The 22,362-nt window shown below is 31.9% G+C and overlaps 1 protein-coding gene across 1 annotated transcript; it reads right to left on the bottom strand.

Annotated features, from left to right (window-relative positions):
• Positions 1-1,707: 1,707 nt before the first annotated feature.
• Positions 1,708-3,188, bottom strand: LOC130976421 (probable aspartic proteinase GIP2). The gene has a single exon (XM_057901285.1). It carries the CDS (start codon positions 3,183-3,185, stop codon positions 1,908-1,910), a length of 1,278 nt encoding a protein of 425 aa, XP_057757268.1. The 5' UTR covers positions 3,186-3,188; the 3' UTR covers positions 1,708-1,907.
• Between the last annotated feature and the right edge of the window lie 19,174 nt (positions 3,189-22,362).

Raw genomic sequence — 22,362 nt, 5'->3', positions numbered from 1 at the left:
GCCAAATAAATTGGTCTTAGAGTGCTATAATTTATTTCACTACAATATTTTTTGGACAATACTTTACAAACCCTAATTCTCTAGGTGTATATAATGGACAAATTTTATTACCCAATAAGAATATGTAATGTTTTGATAATTTATATAGTAAAAATATTTATTGTTTAATATTTTATTTTACAATCCAAAAGAAATAAATAATTGTGAGTCTGTAATCGTGCTTTCTTTTTCTTTTAATTCTTTTATTTTCTCACTTTGTTTCTATATATATAATTTTATGTTTATTATAATATTTTATTCTAACAGATAAGTTACAAAATCCTACACATATTGGTATATAATAACTAATACTTTACATTAATTAATAACGTGTTAAAATTGATCCTATTAACATATTCCATCCATACCAATATTGTGTAAACTTTGTTCTCGGGAATTAATTTGTTGTTAAAGATTTAGACTACAACTTTTGCTAAAAAAGAGAAAAAGATTTTTCGATATGATTAAACAAAATTCTATAATTAGACAAGTTGGTTTCTCAAACTTTTTCTAATGATGAGTTATTCCTAAGTAATCTTTTAAATTTTTTAGGTTTTTAAAGTTCCAAGTTGATGAAATGCACGAATATATACAGCTGTAAGGTGAGTTATATAGCATTTTCAATTGGGAAAAAGAGATGCATTATGGAGCACTATACAACGAGTTGCAAATGTAACCTGTTTGTATATTGGCACCTACTTAAATAAAAATGTTAAAAATATTTTTTTATAAAAAATTTTATATCAAAAATATATTTTGTTTATTTAATTATATTTTTTAAAAAATAATATTTTTATAATATATTAAATTAAATTTTATAATTTATTATTTAATAATAAAAAAATATATTTTTACATAAAAATAATTATAAAATTTTTATGATAATATCTGCCTTATATATTTTCTTATTAGCCGTAGTGAATAGGGCATCCAACTCCCAAGAAAAGCTCTATAATATTTATAAATATCTGCATAAACTTTGTAGGCTGTAGATAGGGCTATGAGGAGCAGGAATATTTTGGATCAAAAAGGAAAGCGTGGCTAATAGTTTATGGCATAAATTAATAAGAAAAAAAATTTAAAAGCAAAAATAATTCAGCTATAATTAATTAAAAGTTTTAGAATTGATTTCATTTATATAATTTTCTAATATTTTAATTTTTCGAGAATATTTAATAACCAAAATATATTAGTCAAAATTTATTTAATTTAACATTCATTAATTATTACAACAATTAACAAATACTAAATAAAATAAATTTTGACTATTTTTTTTATCTTTTTAACATTATCGTAATTAAAAATATCACAAAAAGTCTTATTAATTTTTTTTACTATTATCTTCTTAATAAGTTCTGCTAGCTAGATTCAAGTAATTTTTTTAAATAAAGCAAAGTAAACGAAGTCAATTCTCACAAGTCAAAAGACAACCAATCTAACTTGATCATCATCTAGATTTGATTAAATTGATTCAGATATTTTTTATTTTTTATAAAGAAAACACTGAGTACTCAATCTAACTCAAGATGCACACACTTAACTAAATTGACTTATCTAGGACAAAATACTTTTATTGATTTAGAACACATCTCTTACAATTTAAAGTTATTAAAATTGAAAATGTACATACATCTCACATTCCTCTGTTCATTCAACTTGAACACTCACTGGCCAAAAGCCTTTAATTTATTCAATCCAACTTACACACTGTACTCATTGCCTAAATAATAAAGTGAAAATCTAGGTAAAGTCCAATTCACGTAAATTGAGAGTCATTAGACGAAAATTTAATCAAATCAATCAAATAATCTAATAGCTCTTAGTTATCAACTTCAAGTGAAATAGTGAGTTTTCACCAATAATAAAACTTAGATTCTGAGCTGGGAACACATTGCATTGTGAAGATGGAGTGAGTTACTGAAGCCAAGTTTATTAGAAACCAAATCAAACTCCAAAAGATTCTCCTCCAATTGATGCGCACCAATAACAACAGCAGTCATTGCATTTTTACCACCATCCACAACTCCCAAACATGCCACATTTTTCTTCACCAAAACCATTGAATTCCCACCGTATATTGTCCACTGCACCCCATTTCCAAGCACCAAATCGATCGTGGGAGCGTCAAACCCTGTCTTGGTCCTACCAAGACTCTTGAAATCGTAGCACGCTTCGAATGGCGCAATCGATTGCACCTTCTTCATCTTCTTATCCGAAGCCTGCTTCATGAACTCTCGCACTAGAGGTTTGTATATAGTACTATGCAACTTGGTGAATGGATCCATGGTGCTAAGTTTGGTACCACCGTTTCCCTTTTTGTCAATGGACAAAAGAGGAGTCTTTAGGTTAAGAGCCTTGCCACCGATCTTGATCGATTTCACGTCTATGAAGTACTCATATGACGCTTCACCTTCGCTCGAGATCGGTGCAGTGCTAACTGGGTTAACAATAATGCTTGTTCTTTGCATGATCTTTGAAACATCGACATTTTTTACCGTGGAGCGCGGTGAAGCGCCAATGTAAAGATTCCCCAGTCCGTACTTGTTCGAGGACGTTAGGCAGAGTGAGAATCTTCTAGAAAGCTTGAAGAGAGAAGAGATCTGTGTTGGCAATGCGAGTTGCGTCCTCGCAAGGCCTATTATTCCTTTCGCTGAAGGCGGTAGGCCTTGCAGGACTCTGGGCTCACCGGTGAACCCTTGTGAATCGGTACATCCGGTGAGTAAGCCAGAGACCTTGGTCCCGGCTATTGTCAAAGCATCTTCACCGGTGTCTCCGGTGAAGATTGCGTTGGCAAAAGGGTTTAGTATATTGGCGCCACAGGTGTTGTTGGAGCAACCGGGTTTGAAAGGACCGTTGCAACCGCTGCAGAATGAGCCAGAAGGGCATTGTTTGGAGTCGCAAGAGACGGGGTGGTAGGAGGAAGAGTTGTAGTGGGTGTTGCAGTCGTACCATACGATTGGGCCTCCAAGGTCAATGACTAGGTCCATGTTGTGACGTGGCGTTCCTATGCTAACTTGGGAGTAGAAGAGAAGGGTTTTTGGGTCTTTTCCAATGGGTAAGATGAGAGGGGAGAGTGAAAAGCAAGACATGGAGAGAAGGGCTATGGAGAGGAGGAAGACATGGGAGGAGGAAGAATGAGGAGCCATTTTTGTGAAGTATGGCAGTTGGAGATTTGTTGGATGAAGAATGCATGGAGAGTTTCTCTACTTATAGTAGATTTTTTAGAATATATAGTTTTTTATATTTGTGTTAGCGTTTTAAGAAGTTTCAATCCATTATATATTATATCAATTTGTTCAAAACTACTGCTAATTTGAAAAGAATGTTCAAAACTACTACAAAATTTCGCGTTGCTAAAGCCCATATTTATTGTAGTATTATATGAAAAGAATGTTATTTATTATATAAGACATTGATATTTTGATAGATTGCATTTTTTCTTAGGTAAATTATATAATAAAGATGTAAGTTTATAGATTTTTTTTTATGGAATGAAAGAGAAATTTAAAAAAAAAGTAGAATTCACACTTTGAATAATATAAAATAATAAAAAATAATTATAAAAAAATTATTTTCTTTTTTTATACCACTTCAATCTGTATAATAGAGTATCCCTCTTTTTTAATATAATATAGAAAAAAATTTCAATTATATTAAGTAAATCGATAATTCAATAATTTTAACGAGTCGATCTCAATTTTAAAAAATATAAATAATATATATTAATTGAAATCATTCGTTAAAATTATTAGAATTGTAAGTACATTTAAAAATTTTATTATAGTATATATGAAGAATGACAAAAGTAGCTAGGCTACTTCATTGAGTGTTATAGATATATGATTAATTTTTTTTAATGAAATTGAAACATCTATAATTTATAGACATTATAGAATGGACCATTCAAAAATTTTTAAAATAATCTTAATTAAAGATACATTCTAATTATGATATAGAAAAATTATAATAATGGTCGGAGATGGAGGAAGAATTAGATTCTAAAAGAATAATTAACTTTTTTTTTATCAAATTATAATAAAAATTTTCTAAGGCTCTTTTTGGTTTTATATCAAATTGGATCTGTAATAAAAAAAACTGTGAATTTTGGAATTGGCTAAAGTAGATATAGAATTTTTATTAGAAAAAGAAACTATTTTAATGGCAGTTGGAATTAATTAACCGATTTTATAAGATTTTACAAACTATCATATTAATAAATGAGAGAAAAGACATAATAATGTGAAAATTTGATAAATCGGGCATTTATTCTATTAATTTATTTATGTAGATTTTATCGACTAAAACTCTTCTTGAAAACATTACAAGTTATAGTTTCATTAGCTCTATACAGAGGGGATTGATACCATCAAGAGTTGAGTTATTTACTTGAGTTGTGTTAGTTGACAGGGTCAATACTAATGAGAGACTAAATAGATATAGCATTATTGATTAAGATGAATATTTGTGTTTTATGTAAAAAATATACTGAAAATGATTATCACTTGATTAGTGGGTGTAAGTTTACTTGTGGTGTGTTTGGTTGATCGTTTATAAGAAATTATGGTCTATACCAAAAACAATTAAATAATACTTTAAAAGTTAGATAGGGACACTTATAAAAAAAGAAGAAGGTACTAGATAGTTGATGAATTTTTTTGCTTTCATTTAAAATACATGGTTGAAAAAAATAATAAAATATTCAAAAATTAAAAAACATGTGTATCAAAAATTATCAATAAATTGGTTAGAAATTATAAAGAATGAACTATTTTTTATTTTTTTAGTTATTAATGACAATGTTAGAGATCATTACAAATTAATATGTATTTGTTTGTCTAATAACTCTGTGTTCTCTAATTTCTTCACTTTGTGTTGAGTTTTTGTTTAAAAAAATAGAAAAATTATTGTGAAGACAAAAAATATGTTCAAATTTTATTGATATATTAATTGGTATTGCATATATATCTAATTTTTTCTATAAAAAATATTTTTTTAACTCTTATTACATTATCCCTTAATATTTGACATTTGTTATAATTATCATTAAACTTTAATTTGATTTAATAATTGTAATCTAATAAAACAACACACCTAGGATTAAACAATATAAAGTGATAACTTTTCTTCTCGTTTTAATAATATTTAAGATTTTTTTATTTTTAGTGCACATGCCAAACATGGTCCACTGTGCTGCCCATGCTGCCAAGTGCCAATTGGAATGCATTTTGCTAAACTTTTTTTTAATATTATTTTTAAAAAACACGTTCTTAAAAGATGAGGCCGTAGGTTCATTAATAAACTTTTATTATTGATAATATAAAAAAAAAACTTTTATTATTGATTATAGGAATTGGGAAATTCAAAAAATTAGGCAAGTTGGATTTATTTACATATATGATATATTAGAGTAGTCCAAGTTGAACCAAAATAAAAAAAAAAATTCCAATATGCTTTCACAAATCACAAGTGTAAAAATTAAAGAGGCGGTATTCCGTTAAAACGTTTTACAATTACGCCAAAGTCAAACCTAAACCGATTGTATGGGAAATAGTAAAAGCAAACAAGGATTAATGTTTGATTTTATCTAAACAACTGCATTTTAGTATTAAAGATGAGTTTAATGTAACGAATAAGAAAAAGTCAGAGGTGCATTTGAATATTTTAGCGATATTATTCCATTTAATATTATCAACAATACAAATAAGTAATATATTGTTCTTGTTTATGATGCTAAATTAGTGTTTGTTTTATGAATCTGTTGCAGAGATGTATATTAAATTTTTTTAGGTGTATAAAATTATTATTTAAGTGTACGTAATGATTTTTCATTATACAATCTCGTAATTTATTTCAGGTATAATTTGGTTTGTAGTTCTTTTGTCGGGGTGAATCACAACGGTTAGTCAACACTTCTTGGATACTCTTTGATGAAAAATGAAGAAATTGAATCATTCAAATAGTTATTTTAATGTTGGCTTCGTTGCATGGGAGGAAATGCTCCGAAAGAGTTTCTCACCGATCAATACGCGTCAATGAAAAGGGTTATAGAGGCTTGTATGCCAACAACAATTCACCATTGGTGTATTTGGCACATCACGAAAAAGATCCCAAGCAAATTAAATGGGTACAAGAGACATGCAGAAATTGAACAAGAATTGAGCTAAGTTGTTTGGAACTCTCATAGCAAAGACTCATTTGATAGGAATTGGAATGATTTTCTGCTGAAGTATGGTCTTGTGGACAACAAGTGGTTTTCAGGTAATGTTGTTTAAAATCTGCAGTAGAGGTGTAAATTGCATATTTTTTGGGTGTAATATAGTCTGATTTGGGTGTATTCTACAGATCTTTATGAAGACCGTCATATATGGGTTCCAATTTATCTGGATCACCACTTTTGGGCAGGGATGAAAAGCACACAAAGGAGCGAGAGCATGCATTCATTTTTTAACAAGTTCATTACACAGAACAGCTCGCTTATCTAATTTGTCAAATAATACGATAATTTGCCTCGGAAGTAGGGAGCAAGCAGAGAGAGAATCAGATGCTGCAAATTTTCATACGGTCATACCGTGTGAAACAAAATCCTCCATTGAAGCTCAGTTTCAACATGTGTACACTCACAAAAAATTTAGGAAAGTCCAAGCACAATTTAGAGGAAAGGCGAATTGCATCACAAGATTAACGAATTCCGCTCTAGGCTATTCAGTATACAAAGTTGGAGAACAAGTTTCCAGCTTAATATTCAACAAGTTTGTGGTTACTTACGACTCAGTAGCAGCCCAAGTGAAATGCCAATGCTTATTATTCGCGTCAAAAGGCATATTGTGATGTCACGCACTAAGCATGTTAAGCTTTGAACGAGTAACCCAAGTGTCACCGAGATATATATTGGAACGATAGAGTAAGAAGGTAAAGAGGCGACACACACACATCAAGAGCAGCCACGACGAGTCACTGTTGGAGCCAAGAAGCAAGAGGTTTGACGAATTGGTGTTTCGTTCGCAAAATATTTGCGAATTTGCATTAGAATTGGAGGAGTAGATTGCCATTTTGCACCGTGCGTACTATAACGTCATGGTTGAGATGGAAGAACTGAAAGCCAAAAGGAAGGGGACATGTTCGCTATTTCACGAAAATGCCAACTTGGAATCCGTTAACGAGCTTCAAAGCCCTCCAAGAGTTCAAACAAGAGGACGCCCAAAAAATAAGCTAGGTTCAAAGTTGGACAAACAGATTGCAAATGCCTCAAAGAAGAAGAAAACGAAAGCTTTAAACGAAGTAAAAGTGATATTCTTTAAATATGTGGTGATTGAGTTTAATTTTCTTGTTAATAATTTTGCTAATATGTGAGTTTATTATTTCCAGTTAAACCTCTTTGATGCTGCATCAGTGGTGCGTCTAAATTCCAGCCAATATCAAAGACATGTTATGAATTATCAGTTCAAGGAACCAGCAGCAGGGCATAGTTTCTTGGGTGTATAGTTACAGTATATGGGTGTAAAGCTCAGTTTTTTAGGTGTATTTCTGAATTCTCTTGTGTTTGACATTTTACATTTATATATTTCAAATGCTGTTGTTTCTGTTATAAATTATTGTTTTGTTTATTTTTTATGATTTAAGGTTTTGGGTTTTGGGTTTAGTTTTTATGGTTTAGGGTTTTTATGGTTTAAGGTTTAGGGGTTTAGAAATCCAGCATCAGGAGATAGAAGTTTGGGTGTATATTGAATTGTTGGGGTGTAAAATTTCATGTTTCGGGTGTATAGTAGGTTGGGTGGCTTAGTATTTAGGGTTTAGGGTTTAGGGTTTTAGGGTTTAGGGTTTAGGGGTTTATGGTTTAGTGTTTTAGGATTTAAGGTTTAGGGTTTTCAGGGGATAAAAGTTTGGGTGTATATTCAACTTTCCTTGGTTGTAAAATTTTATGTTTTGGGTATATATCTGGTTTGATGTTTTCCTTCATATTTTAGCACCTGTAATTCAGAGACAGTTTAATTATGAAAATTTTTTTATAATAAAACTGGACTATAATTGGTCAGTGTCAATATCATTAGAATCTATCTGACTATATGGACTCAATAACAATGAGGATGGCTTGGACAGTCTTATTGCATCACTTCCCCTAATGGCTTCAGCATTGTCTTGATTCATTTCATGGAATAGAATTCGGGAAACATATTATACTCTATAGTGGTCCACATCGTCCTACAGTTTAAAAAAATATTCTTTTTAATCAACCATGTTAATTTAGTAAAGTAATACAGAGTTATATAGTTTTAAACACAATTACCTGGGTCCAATTGTCCCACTCATACCTCTCCCTTTTAACGTTTTCGGGCTAAATTATTTCAAGCCACTTCATTACATAAATAACACAGTCATAGCTGAAAAACAAGAAATAAATTAGCAAATTACATATAGAAAAGATTAATTTTCAGAGTGAAAGATTTATACCTTGTCTTTTGGCCTGAGATGTTAATGTATGGTGGTTCAATTTCCTGATCCTTTCTCTTCAGAGGTGCCCTCCAGCATATACTCTCATTCTTGAAATTACATATCTCTTAAAATACAAAACAAATCAATAATATATGAATAAATTTAATAATGGAATACACCCAAAGGAGCACAAACTTACACCTTATATTGAACAGAAATATACCCAGATATTAAAATACAAAACACAGAAACAACTTACAATGAATTTATTTAGGTTCATTCTGGCATCGAATGGACATGTCTTGTGATATAGGTCGAGTATATAAAATTTTCTCTTTTTTGCCTTTTTTGTTTATTTGGCACATAAGTAAAGAATGGTAATAAGAAGTTTTAGAAACGAAAACTTACATATGGATGTGATGCTAATTTTTTGAGGTCAAAGAAGGGTATAAACATTGGGTAGTCTTCCACCATGAATGGCTTATTAGTTTTAGGCTGTAAGAATTTCCTATTTGGACGATTTCCAACGGCCATGTTTTACAACAATTGTGAAACACCAATGGTTTGAATAGCAAATAGATGCAAAAATCTGAAGCATGTCTACATTGAATAGTATTTTTGTTTATTTGGCACATAAGTAAAGAATGGTAATAAGAAGTTTTAGAAACGAAAACTTACATGTGGATGTGATGCTAATTTTTTTAGGTCCAAGAAGGGTATAAACATTGGGTAGTCTTCCACCCTGAATGGCTTATTGGTTTTAGGCTGTAAGAATTCCCCATTTGGATGATTTCCAACGGCCATGTTCTACAACAATTGTGAAACACCAAATGAAATATTTAATACACCCAAATGATTACAGAAATACACCCGAACAATTATAGAAATACACCCAAAGGATTACAGAAATACACCCAAATAATTACAGAAATACACCCAAACGATTACAGACATATACCAAAGGATTTAAGAAATACACCCAAGATTCGTTGAAGTACACCTTACCACTATATCAAGAGGGAGACAGTATATTTCTTCTTGAAACCTTTTAATGTTTTGCTGGTTAAGAATGAGGCACATGGCAGAGATAATCTAGAAAAAAAAGCCCAAATCAATTTACATCAATAAACATTGCAGTTACATTTCATGATAAAATCATTAATGTTATTCTAATATTACCTCAGCTTCTATATGTGTATCAGCTTTGAGAGATGCGAAGTGGACTTTTGACAAAATGTATCGATCTTGGGCATTGAGTGTGCACACGGCGTCATACTCATTAGTGCCTCTATCTCCGTATGTCTTCACACGTGTGGTCTAGATGTAGCATTTCTTTGTTATTTCAGCCGACATCTCGTTGGTCCTCGCAGGAGTTTCAAACTTTTCAAAACTTTCTTTGCCACTCTGCTTTTGAATCTGTGGACTTTTACCTTCTGTTTTTATCCCACTGCTTGCAATTTTTTCCACCAGCTCTCCTAATTGTTCTATTAGTTTTGGAGTTTCAGAAGTTTTTGCCATCTCCCCCTATTGCGTTGCTGCTTCTTCTTGGCTTGAATCAATCAAGCCAAGGCTGAATGATGGCATCGGACCTTTTCTAGGAATGTAGGATGCTGTCCGTGCCATCATCATCAGTGCAGCAGCATCTTCTGGGGGCTGGATTACTGCGTGATGAGATATAACGTACTATAAGAATAAGAATAGTCGAATGATATTGAAAACCGAATTTTACTCTGCTGAACTTACATTTTGGATGGAGTTGGTGGAAGCGTGGGTGTGCTTTTTTTAGGTTTTGGGGGTGGTTCTAGAGTGCTGCAAGGTTACATAAAATGAATCATGTTATAAAAAAATTAGTTACAGATCAATTGTAAAGATATACACCCCCAACAAGGACAATATACACCCAAACAATAACCAAATACACCCCAAGATTATTCCTTACCTTTTTGTAGTTTCTTCATTAATTTTTTCACTTGGAGACTTTGCAGAGGTTGGTTCAATTTCTGGCACAGGGGTTGTCTGGGACAGAGGTAGATAAACTTGAATCGGAACTCTAAACAAGACAAAAATAAAAGGTTAAGAAAGCCCGTGAAAATAAAATGGTTATAAGGTTGAAATTTAGTTGAAAAATTCACATTGAAAGTGCTTCAGTTTGTGACTGTGTCTCTACCCGCACAACCATCATGTTCTCTTCAGCTGGGTCATTGGCTGATTCTTCTACCAGACTCAACCTGAAATACACCCAAAGAAACTCAAAATACACCCGAAGCATTCAAAGGAAACACAGGCTTTGTTTTTTTGAGAACTTACATAGTTGTAGTTTTTACTTTTTTTCTGCCTTTTTTTTTCTTGAATAAAATATTAAAGGGCTTTTTTTTCTTAAAAAAAATATATACAAAATTAGAAGTAGAAGGTAATAAAAGATAAAAGCAACCGGTATTAGAAAGAGAAATTATATGCTATCCGCCGGTTTGTTTATGCTGCTTTGATCTGTGTGTCCTTGAGACAAAGGATCATCACTTCCTAAGTTTACCTCCGGTATTCTAAACATACAATAGATATTATTCAGTAAAAATACCATACGGTTAAATCAGGATAACAAGATTTTATCAAATAAAGTTTCTTACGTTTTGGATGAGTCATAGTGACCTTCTGTCGATCGCAGGTCAGTTCCCTTCTCCTGGAAAACCAGAAAAAGTTATTAGCAACGAAAACACCTTAAAATCGGTAATATACACCCCAAACATAACAAACCCCTGTGCAGTAGATTTTTTTATTGTTTTTCTTCTTTTTAGATTCCCTTAAGAATTCTTTTAATTCTTCAGTTTCAATTTCAGATCTGATGGTACATGCATAAAAGAAAATGTTAACAAATATAGTTTTGATGATAAACAGTAGCTTTACAAAGTATCCTACCCATGATAGGATTGAGTTTGTTCAGGAGACAAATCCTAAACACTGAGCTTGCTCTTTTTGGATTGCGTCCTGGGAAAAAAAAGTATGAATAAGAAAGACAAAATAAAATTGATCAGAAAACACTATCCAAAGCAGTGCTTACTTTTTGGCTCTAGTCTGATTTTTTTCTTTGTTTTTTATTTTTCTACTGGTGATGATTCTTCGCTTCTAAAAGTTAATAAGAAACGCTTTGTTAATACATGAAATATTGAGAATAAACGGAAAAGAAAGCGATGATAATTTCAGAACATTACTCATCATTCGATTCAGTTTCTGAATCGGAATCCTCCTTAATCTTCTTCCTTTTTTTGGATTCTATTTTGGAAGGCAAACAATCATGAGTAAAAAACACCCTAAAAGTGACAAAATACACCCTAAAAGTGACAAAATACACCCAAGAATGTTACTTACTTTTTGGCTGTTCGGGTGGGATGTTTCCTTTTTAGTTCCTATGAGTTTTCTTCAGTCTCAGACTCAGAGGAAGAATAGACTTTAGCTTCAGATGTTTCACTCTCAGATGATGATGAACTTGCCTTCTTTTTTTCTTTCTTTTCTTTTTCCTTCATTTGTCTCAATTTCTCTTTTGTTTCAGCCATCTTTACAATTTCCTGAAATAGTAGAAATGTTAGTTAACAACATCCATGTAAATTAAATACATCCAAGGTATTCTGTTCACTTACCATATGTTCATCCATTTCTGCTCTCATCCTTTCAACCAACTGCTCTCTATTCCAGTTGGCAATCCAGGGTTCTGCAGGTCTTTCTTCTCCTTTATTGTCTTTGTTTTTCGACAAATGGAAATAGACTATCATCAAGGCAAACAGGCAGCTGTCGATTGATTTTTTTTCAGATTGTAATTAGTTATGCCCTTGATGATGAAATTCAACACATGGGCTCTCCAGTTGCCCTCCTTTATTTTGTCCATCTTAAATATTGGAGCCAGGTGCACAGGAGAGATTTTGTTTATTGTTGTTGGCAACAGGAGCGCCATCTATATATAGAGGATGAAAATCCTCTGGAACATCAGGCGATCCTGTTTATTTCCAACACCAATACTCATCATCTCATCTGTCAGATTTTTTAGAGTCTTCCCTTGGAATCTTCTAAAAAACTATTTGTTCTCTTCAGAAAGTTCTTTATAACTAACTTTCTGAGGAAATAGATCTCTTACAAAAAAGAAAACAACTTACACTGAAATCACTTGAAATACACCAAAACATCACTCATATACACTCCAATATCACTCATATACACCTATGTTTATTTCTTGATTATATGATAGCAGAATAAGATATTACAAAGAATTGAAGTATAGAGGTTTTCTGTAATGAGTTACCTGATGCGTTGAGGCCAAGCGCAACCCCTATTGTACTGGGTTTAACTCTAAACGAACTGTAGCTGGTTTCAAGTGTGTTTTTCCCCAATTTAAAGGAGTTAGCCAACTCCTTTAATAGTCTCTGATGTACCCTTAGTGGTGGGATGTGCATCAGTCCACCAAAACCTAAATCTCGAACAATTTCTTTCTTTTCATCGCTCATATTTCCAAATTTTTCACTCAACAAATGGGTTGCACACTTCAAGTCTTTGGTTTGCTGTAAACAAAACAAAATTAGAGTCATTAGACTAAGATATATTTGTTTTAGGAAAAATTGACTTGTTCTAAGACATATATTTGTCCTTACATTGTATTTTTTCACCTTGGTTTTTGCTCGCCATTTTTACTGCAATGAAAAAGAGATGCTGTCAATAGATAAAAAATACATCCAAAAATCAGAGACATACACCCATAGATCAGTCAGATACACCCCGTACTGCAATAAAAAAGAGATGCTGTCAATAGATAAAAAATACACCCAAAAACCAGAGACATAAACCCATAGATCAGTTAGATACACCCCAATATCAGCCACATACACCCAAATCCAGTCCCATAACCATTTTGTTTTTTTTAATTAAACGAAATTAAATCAGTTCAAAATCGTATTCAATATATATATATATATATTAGTCACAAACACCTCTACATTTTTTTGGATTATATGACATTATATGTGTTCAGAAATATATTTAAATTCAAAATGCCACTAGAAGCAACAGTCGCATGCCAAGTTTGAGATATATACCCGACAAACGGCTATATACACCCAAAAATTATTTAGAAGAGGAACAGTCTTTCATGTAACCATGCACAAATCTACTTAAAAAACATGTAAACATCCACAAAACATGTACCAAAACATATCAAAGTACACGTTAAAGCTTTCACTAGAAGTACGCGAAATAGCGTAAACAAAGAACAGTATCATCAGAATAGTAATATGAGATCTAAACTAAGAACAGTGAAATAGAGAGAGAAATACTGACGATATAGTTCTTCTATTTCATATAACAGTGTGAAAAACCTAGAAAAACACTAAAACAGTACCTTACCTTGAATAATGTTTCTTTGTTTTTTCTGTTGATTTTTTATGGAGATTTGTATCTTTTTTTTTTATTTCTTCTACTCTTCGCGACGAGTTGGAACGTTTCTTCAGAATCGTAATTTGTTTCGAATGTGGCTTGAAACTTGATGGTTTGCGTTTTGATTGAGGAAGAAGAGGAAGAGTGTGACATAATAAGCGTGTTTTGGAAAATACAACCGTTGTATAAGACGCGTGCATTTTACGCTCCATTTTAAACAGTGTAGTGCGCGTGGATTTTTTTTTTGGTTGAGTCAACTTATATTACTTGTAAGCCAAAAAAGTTTGTATGTGCAGCAAACCTGATGAATTATATATAGTTTATTAGCACTAATTAAGCTGTCTACATATATAGTAGATAATCTAGATGCATATTCTGATACATACATATAGAGGAGAAAACAAAATCATTCTTTGCGAGCCATTCTCTTTTTTTTTTTTTAATTATTATTTACATCAATTATGCATGTTATATATATATATTAAAATTAATTATTAGTATAAAATATATATTAAAATATAAATAAATATTAAAAATAAATTAAATTACATATATATTTATATATAAATATATTAATAATTAATTTTAACATATATATAAATTCTGTAGGTTAGGTATCTTCTGATTCTTCTCACTCTGTATGTGAGTGTGCACCGATAATGTAACCAATGAAATGATGAATTATTGAATTACATTTCCGACGATCTCACCTCTCTTCCGTTGTTAGCTTTTAACCTTTTTGAACCCAATAATAAGCTTGAAATTACCAAAAACAATTTCTTACAAAGCCATTAACTGAAGTCGGTGGTATAATTATTAACATGCAAAACACGCACTGTACATACATATCACTACAATTATTTTTATTTATTTGTGACAGTTTTTTTTGTTATTTATTATTTATGAAGGTCACTAAATAATTTATAAGAATTCTTAAAATTTTCAAAATTTGAAGTGTCAAAAAGATATTTATAAAAAATTTTAAAATCCTCCACAATCTATTTAGTAAAAATTTTATGTGTATTTAGTAAGAGTTTTATATTAGACTTTTATGATAATTTTAAATTATTTTTGTGACAATTTAAAACCCTTACAAATTAATTTTTTAATTTAATAAAAATTAACTATTTTGTGAAATTTTCAAATCTTCATAAATTATGTAATTATATATTTATTTTTAATTTTAAAATATTTATTAATCTCATCTCATTTATATACTTTTAAATTAAAAATTTATTTTTTAATATTAAAATTTAAAAATTAAATCTTTTATAACATAATTTTTCAATATATAAGATATAATTCTATATGTAAAAAAAATTTCAATGTCAATAATTTTATACATAATTGTATATAATATTATTTTACATAACTACTACTGTTTTTGTTTAAAAAGTAGAATAAAATAACAACTTTAATATTTTAATATCATCTAATTATATAAAAATCTCAAATATTTGTTCTCGAATATCCATTGCTATCACATCTAATTTCCTAACATTAAATATTTGTTCCTATTTAAAAATAATAAATAGAAACTATTTAATTTATAAATTACAAGATATGATAGTAAAAATAAGATAGTTTATGTTATACTAAATGTGTAACATGTTCACTACACAGAGTATTTTGGTAGTTTTGATAGCAGCCCTCAAATTTCCTAATATTGGACAGACTTGGTAGCAAAAAAATTTCAAAGCCATAATTAAAACATGGCAGAAAATTTTGCAATTTTGTGGTTCTTTAACACTTTGTTTGGATGTAAAATGAAAAATGAGTAAAAAGAGAATGGGCGAAAAGAAAATGAGAGAAAATAAAATAAAAGAAAAAGTTAATTTTTTTTGTGTTGTTTGGATGAAAAGAAAATGAAAAAAAAAAGTAGAATTTTTTTTTTTATTTGAATGGAAGGAAAAATAAGAAGAGAGAAAATCATATATAAATAAAATTATATTCATATCCTTTATAAATTATAATATACTAATGTTATAATGACAAATTTGTAATTTTACCCATTTTTTCATTCTAATCTAAGTTTTTTTTTTCAATTTTGGAGAGAAAATTTTAATGAGTTTTACATATACTTTTATAATTTTTATTCATTTTCTTTTTTGATCTAAACAATAAAAAACTAATTTTTTTATTTATTTTTTTTACTTTCCAAATTCTTCTAAATCAAACAAAGTGTAAGAAAATTCAATGAATGCTCCACAAGCAATAACCACTAGGGGTGAGCACGGGTCAGTTTGTTTTGAGTTCAAAGTAAAATTAGAATCGAACCGATCAAAAAGTAATTGGTTTGGTTTGGTTCGGATTTGCATTTTTTTTTTGTGTTTGTATCCAAACCAAACCGATTAAGAGCGGATTGATTCGGTTCGGGTAGCGGGTACCCGATGACTTTGAAATTCATAAAAAAAACCAAATTGACAAATTTTTATCTTAAAAATTCAACAAATACAATAAACATGTAATATCAATAGAAATAATGCAAACATATTAAACACCAAATACATTAAAAACTAAACTCATCAAAATCCAAACATATTAATAGTGAATAATCTTTGTCTAATAAAAATATAAAAGTGCAATAGAAATATTAGAAGTTAAATACAAAAGTCTAGTGAATAATCTTTGAAAGAAGCTAAAACCAAAACACATTAAAATCTAAACATTAGAAGCTAAATACAAAAATACAATAGAAATATTTGTCTAGCTTTCAAAGTCTTCACTCCATAATCCTTCACTCTATCAACCAAGCATATTCAAGAGAGGAGTTGTGACCTTAAAAAAATCAGTATATAATTAGCTAATGTCAATATATAAAATTCATTAATTAAAAGTAATTCAACAAATAAATAATTAGTGAAAAAATATTAACCTCAAATTATTGTAAACAACATCAACTCCAATGACTTGATTAGATATTGTTAAAGGTGAAAGCTCTACATTAACAGTAATTAAATTATTATTAGAGACTCAACAATAACAACAATTACATAATAATTTAAAGAAATATAATTTAAAAATAGTTACCTAATTCAAGTTTTTTTTGGTCCTCAAGTTCTTGCTTTAAGTCATACATCTTCTCTTGAGTCTTCAACCAATTTTGTGAGCAAATTAGAGACTCAACAGTAGAAGGACTTAATGAGCTTCTAAATTGGTCAAGCACACGACCACTAGTACTAAATGCCGACTCAGAAGACACGGTAGAGACGGGAATAGCCAACAAATCCCTAGCCATGTGAGCAAGAGCATAATACTTTATTGATTTCAATTTCCACCAACACAAAATGTAAAAATCGGGAATGTTATCCTCCACATCATCTTCCATGTATCTTTCTAATTCATTCCTTTTGACCTCACCTTAATTTTTTTTAACCATCAGTCTAAACTCATCTTCGAAGCCATCTTCCTCCTCATTTGTATTTTCACCACCAACCCCATGATCATGAGAGGCAATGCTAGAATTAAAACTACCAGAAGAACTACCATCCGGAAGCGGATATATCATGAAGTAATACTCAAACAATTTATGAATGATATCCTTCAATTTTTTAACATATATTTGGCTTGATTCAACCTATACACCCGATTAAGACAAAATTCAACATATTCATACTTGTAACGAGGATAAGAAAAATAGCCACAAAGAGAAAGTAATTTATGCCATCACACTTCCAATATTTGTCTAGTTTCACTTTCATTTGTGTCGCCATCTTTTGCGAACCAACGTCATTACTCTTTCTTCACTTATTCAAAGTTCTTTGAATGTCACACAATTTATTGAAAAAATTATTACATGTAACATTCAAAGAACCAGAAAAAGTAAGAGTTGCATCATAAAATATTTTCAAGAACTTCACAAACACACGTGCCATTTTCCAACCATTAGCATTAGGAGGTCCTCCTTCAGACTTAAGCGCCAACAAATAAAATGAGTCTTGATAACTAAGTCGACTAAAAGCCGATTCAAACTTATCAGCAGCCTCTAGCATCAAATAGGTAGAGTTCTACCTAGTAGGCACATCTAACACTACACTAGGTTTATAAGTTATATTAACCTCTTGAATACACCTCTTAAAAGCTTGCATCCTAACAGGAGATGACCTAACAAACTTGCATGCAATTCTGATTTTAGTTATTGAGCTATCAATCTCTTTCAAACCATCACCGACAATTAGATTTAATATGTGAGCACAACATCTCATATGCATGAACTCCCCATTTAACAATGTTGACCCATTCCAATCACCCATGCCTCTAAGTAAATACGAAATTGCAACACCATTAACCACTAGCATTGTCAACAGTTACACAACATATCCTTCTAATACCCCACTCTTGCAAGCATTGTTCTAAGGCTCTCCCTATAGTTTCACCCTTATGATTAGTAATCAAACCAAAATTCAATATTTTTTTATGCAATGTCCAAGACTCATCAATATAATACGCAATCACACACATATTATTCAAATTCTGAATTGAGGTCCAAGTATCGGTAGTAAGGAAAATCATTTGGCGATTTTCAGATAACAAATTTCTCAACTTCTCTTTCTCATATCTAAACAAAGCCATACAATCTCTAGCAATTGTCCAACAGGAGGGAACCTTAAACCTAGGTTGTGCTTTACTCATAAATTGTCTAAAGCCTTGAGCCTCAACAAATTTAAAAGGAAGTTCATCAACAATGATCATATTTGCAAGAGCAAGACGAGTTTTCTCTTGATTAAAATCAACAAGCTTCATAGTGACTGCATTAGGGTCATCCTCAAATTGGCTCCCAAGTGCAATAGTTTTCTGCCCCTTTTCAGCTTACTTATTAGGGTTTTTAGTGCAAATTCTTAAATATTTATGCAAGTTTGTTGTACCATAACTAGAACTATTGCATGTATATTTTTTTTACAATAGTTGCAGCAGGCTTCATTAGGAGAACTTTTAGAAAAATGCGCCCAAACACTACTAGGTGCTCTACTGGGTTTACGTTTTACCTCTTTTGGAGGCTCGCCAGTAGTTCTAGCAGCTTCAGTTTGTGTTTCTGATGAAGGATTTGAGGCAGGCAACTGTGGGAGAGCTGGACTTTGCGATGTTCAACCAGAAAAACCATCGTTCTCAGCAGCGGGAGTGGCTGCACTTGGAGAAGAAGTACTTCCAACAACCGTATCACTTTTAGGGTTAGTTTTCCCCTTTTTTGAATATGCAAAATACATAAAATAAGAGAAGTCATGTATTTGTTACTAACAAATTTAGGGGTGAGCACGGGTAGCGGGTACCCGATTACCCGTCTGAACCCGAACCGAACCAATTAAATTGATTCTGAAAACCAACGGGTAATCGGGTCCAACCCGAATTAAACCGATGACATTTGCTGATGATTGGTTTGGGTATCGGTTTTGGGGGTGCAGAACCCAAACCAACCTGTGAACTCGATCATAATTATATATATATATGACTTTTTATGTGTTTTCCAACTCATAACCTTAATACTATCTCACTAACGGCGCAACCATGGAGTAAACCCAGAAAGTAGGGGTGAGCACGGGTAGCGGGTACCCGATTACCCGTCTGAACCCGAACCGAACGAATTAAATTGGTTCTGGAGCCGACGGGTAATCGGGTCCAACCCGAACCAAACCGATGACATTTGCTGATGATTGGTTTGAGTATCGATTTTGGGGGCGCAGAACCCAAACCAACCCGTAAACCCGATCATAATATATATATATATATATATATATATATATATATATATATATATATATATATATATGACTTTTTATGTGTTTTCCAACCCATAACCCTAATACTATCTCACTAACGACGCAACCATGGAGTAAACCCAGAAAGTAGAAACCCTAGCAAAGGCAGAGCTTCCTCATACCACGCAACCAGCTTCTCCAATCTTCATCGTCTTCTCCATTAGGCGTCAGGAGCATCGTCTTCTCCACCTCGTCCGTGGGACCATCTGGTGCATCGTCTTCTCCATCGTCTTCCTGGTAGCGGCAGCGACGCAATAACCAACTTTCTCTCCATCGTTGGCGTCTCAGTCGGTATCTCTGTCAACATCATTGTTCGCAGTTCCCTCTCCAGCAGCCAGCTTCGTCTTCAGTCAGCCGTTCCCTCTCTAGCGGCCAGCTTTCTCCAGGCTCCAGCGTCGTCTTCTCGGTCACTTAGTCAGGTTAGTCTATAATTTTTGGGGAATGTTATATGTTAAAGGGTTAATTGTTTTATTTTTTGTTCAATTTTTGAAATTATACATTTTTAGTTGTTGTTGAATAAAGCAATCTTGATCACTCTGAAGCAATCGTGCTGTTCAATTTTTTAAATATTAATAGAATCTTGCTCTTATGTAAAAGCTAGATTTGATTTTGAACAGAGGATCTTCTAAAAGCTAATTTTGATATTTAACTTTAAAAATATTATGTTATTCATTTACTGTTATAATTCATGGTAGCAGATAAACGAAGAAAAAATTGAAAGAAAGTTAGAACTGAATTTTACTAATGGTGAGATTTAGATTTGTATTAGCGGTACACACTATATATAAGATAGTAACTATGAAGAAATTATATGTAAACTATACTCTGATTAGTTGAGTAATTAAATGAATATTCTGTAGTGTTATATTGTTCATATTGTTTTCTTTTTTTATTATAATCTTCCATTTTGGGAACATATTGCTTGCAATGTTAATAAACACACTCTAATGTTTCTCTAAAAATTAGGGGGAAGACAAGGTACTAAACATGAAATTTCCAGTTATATTCACCAACTTACTGATTCTTGCCATGCTTGAGGGAGTGCAGCAGGTGGCGCATGACCATAAAAGTCTATGATTTAATCTAAAAAAGAAAAAATATCTATGCAAAAAAATTCATGCAAACCTAAAAAGACATTGTTGCGTAAGAATGCGTATTAAAGTAGATATAATCATTTATATACCTCCTTCTATCCTCTTAAATTTTGAAAGAAGCGATTTCATGGCTCTAACCAATATCTATTGTGTTTAGGTAACTATTGAAATAATAATGAATATAAAAAGCAGTAAGTTTATTCAACTATATACAAAACCTCCTTTCAGCTAAATCATCAGTGTCATCCATGTATTCATCTGTTGCTTTGGTCCTTTTGGTCCACCTTTTAGGATCAACCGCTTTGGTATGGCCGTTACGTGGTCATACTTATCATGAAGAAAATGTGCTTACACAGATAGTCTTTTCGTTGCCAAAAACCACAACGACATTCTAACTTTACTAGTATGTGATCGATCAGTGTAACAAAATACCTTCTGGGGTTACCATACTCCTCCATAGTATACACCATTGTCATCGATACCCGTTGTCTACCAACAAAGTTAACCATACCAATAGCATCAATCTCCTTTTTAACTTCTATAAAAATAGCTCGTGTATACACATTGGCGACACATCTCTCAAGTGGATCTAAGCAAGTCATCATGACCGACATGCTATATATGAATTAAACTGGGCTAGAAGCTCGTTGTTGTTGTATTTCCGGACAAGCAACTCAAGGTTCTGACTTCTGAATAAGTTTAAGAATGCTATGTCTAGAACTTAGGAATTTTTTTACATTCGCATTGATACGTACACAACTCGAAATTGCCCTGAAACATGCACAAAACTTGTGTCACAAGTAGACATTGGCCAACATCTCCCTCTTCTTGTACCTATGTGTTGTCCATAGTTTTTCTTGCAATCCGTACTTATCGGCCGCTTGTGTCCAATCCCTTTCAAAATTATCAATTCCCATTTCAGCATATAATTATTTAGAGAACACCTCCTAAAATATTTCATCATTTGAGTTTGATGTAACATTCTTTTGCAAGTGTCACACACACAATTGGTGCCTTGCCCTTGGAAATATTCCCTGAACAGCTGCAATCATAGCGTCATTTCCGTCCGTGAGAGCAGTGGAAGGAATCTTGTTACACATCACTTGTAACAAGTTTTGCAGCATCCACGTGTAAGAAGGAATACTCTCGTCCAAAACAAGCCCAAACCCAAAGATTATGGTCTGCTTGTGATTATTCGACCCGGAGAATAAAACCAGCGGTCTTTTAAAATAGCCACATAATATAGCTGTTGATTATCCGTCGTGGCTTCCCTCGGTACACTTCTTCGTCAGAATATATCTCGTGAGTCACTATTATTAAGAAAAAAAACTTGGGGCAATTGCAAATTGAGAGATTGAGACTCGATGCAAGTTGGAATATCAATTTAAAATTTAACTAAAAAAGGAGATTAGAAATAAAAAAATTAAAATTTGAGTATTTTTAAAATTATAAAATTTAAAAGTACGAGCATAGTTGTAAGAACTGGACCGGACCGACTGATTAGATTGGAAAACTGATGAACCGAACTATAGGTCGGTTCGGTTGAGTCATCTGATCAGACAAGATAAAGAGCTGGATCGAACCGGTTCAGACCGTCCAGTTATGGTAAAAACCGACGAATCGGCATTTTGCAA

Source organism: Arachis stenosperma, chromosome 4 (genome assembly GCF_014773155.1).
Source record: "Arachis stenosperma cultivar V10309 chromosome 4, arast.V10309.gnm1.PFL2, whole genome shotgun sequence".
NCBI lineage: Eukaryota > Viridiplantae > Streptophyta > Magnoliopsida > Fabales > Fabaceae > Arachis > Arachis stenosperma.
Note: the sequence above shows the minus strand (reverse complement) of the source record. Positions and strands in the feature narration are given on the sequence as shown.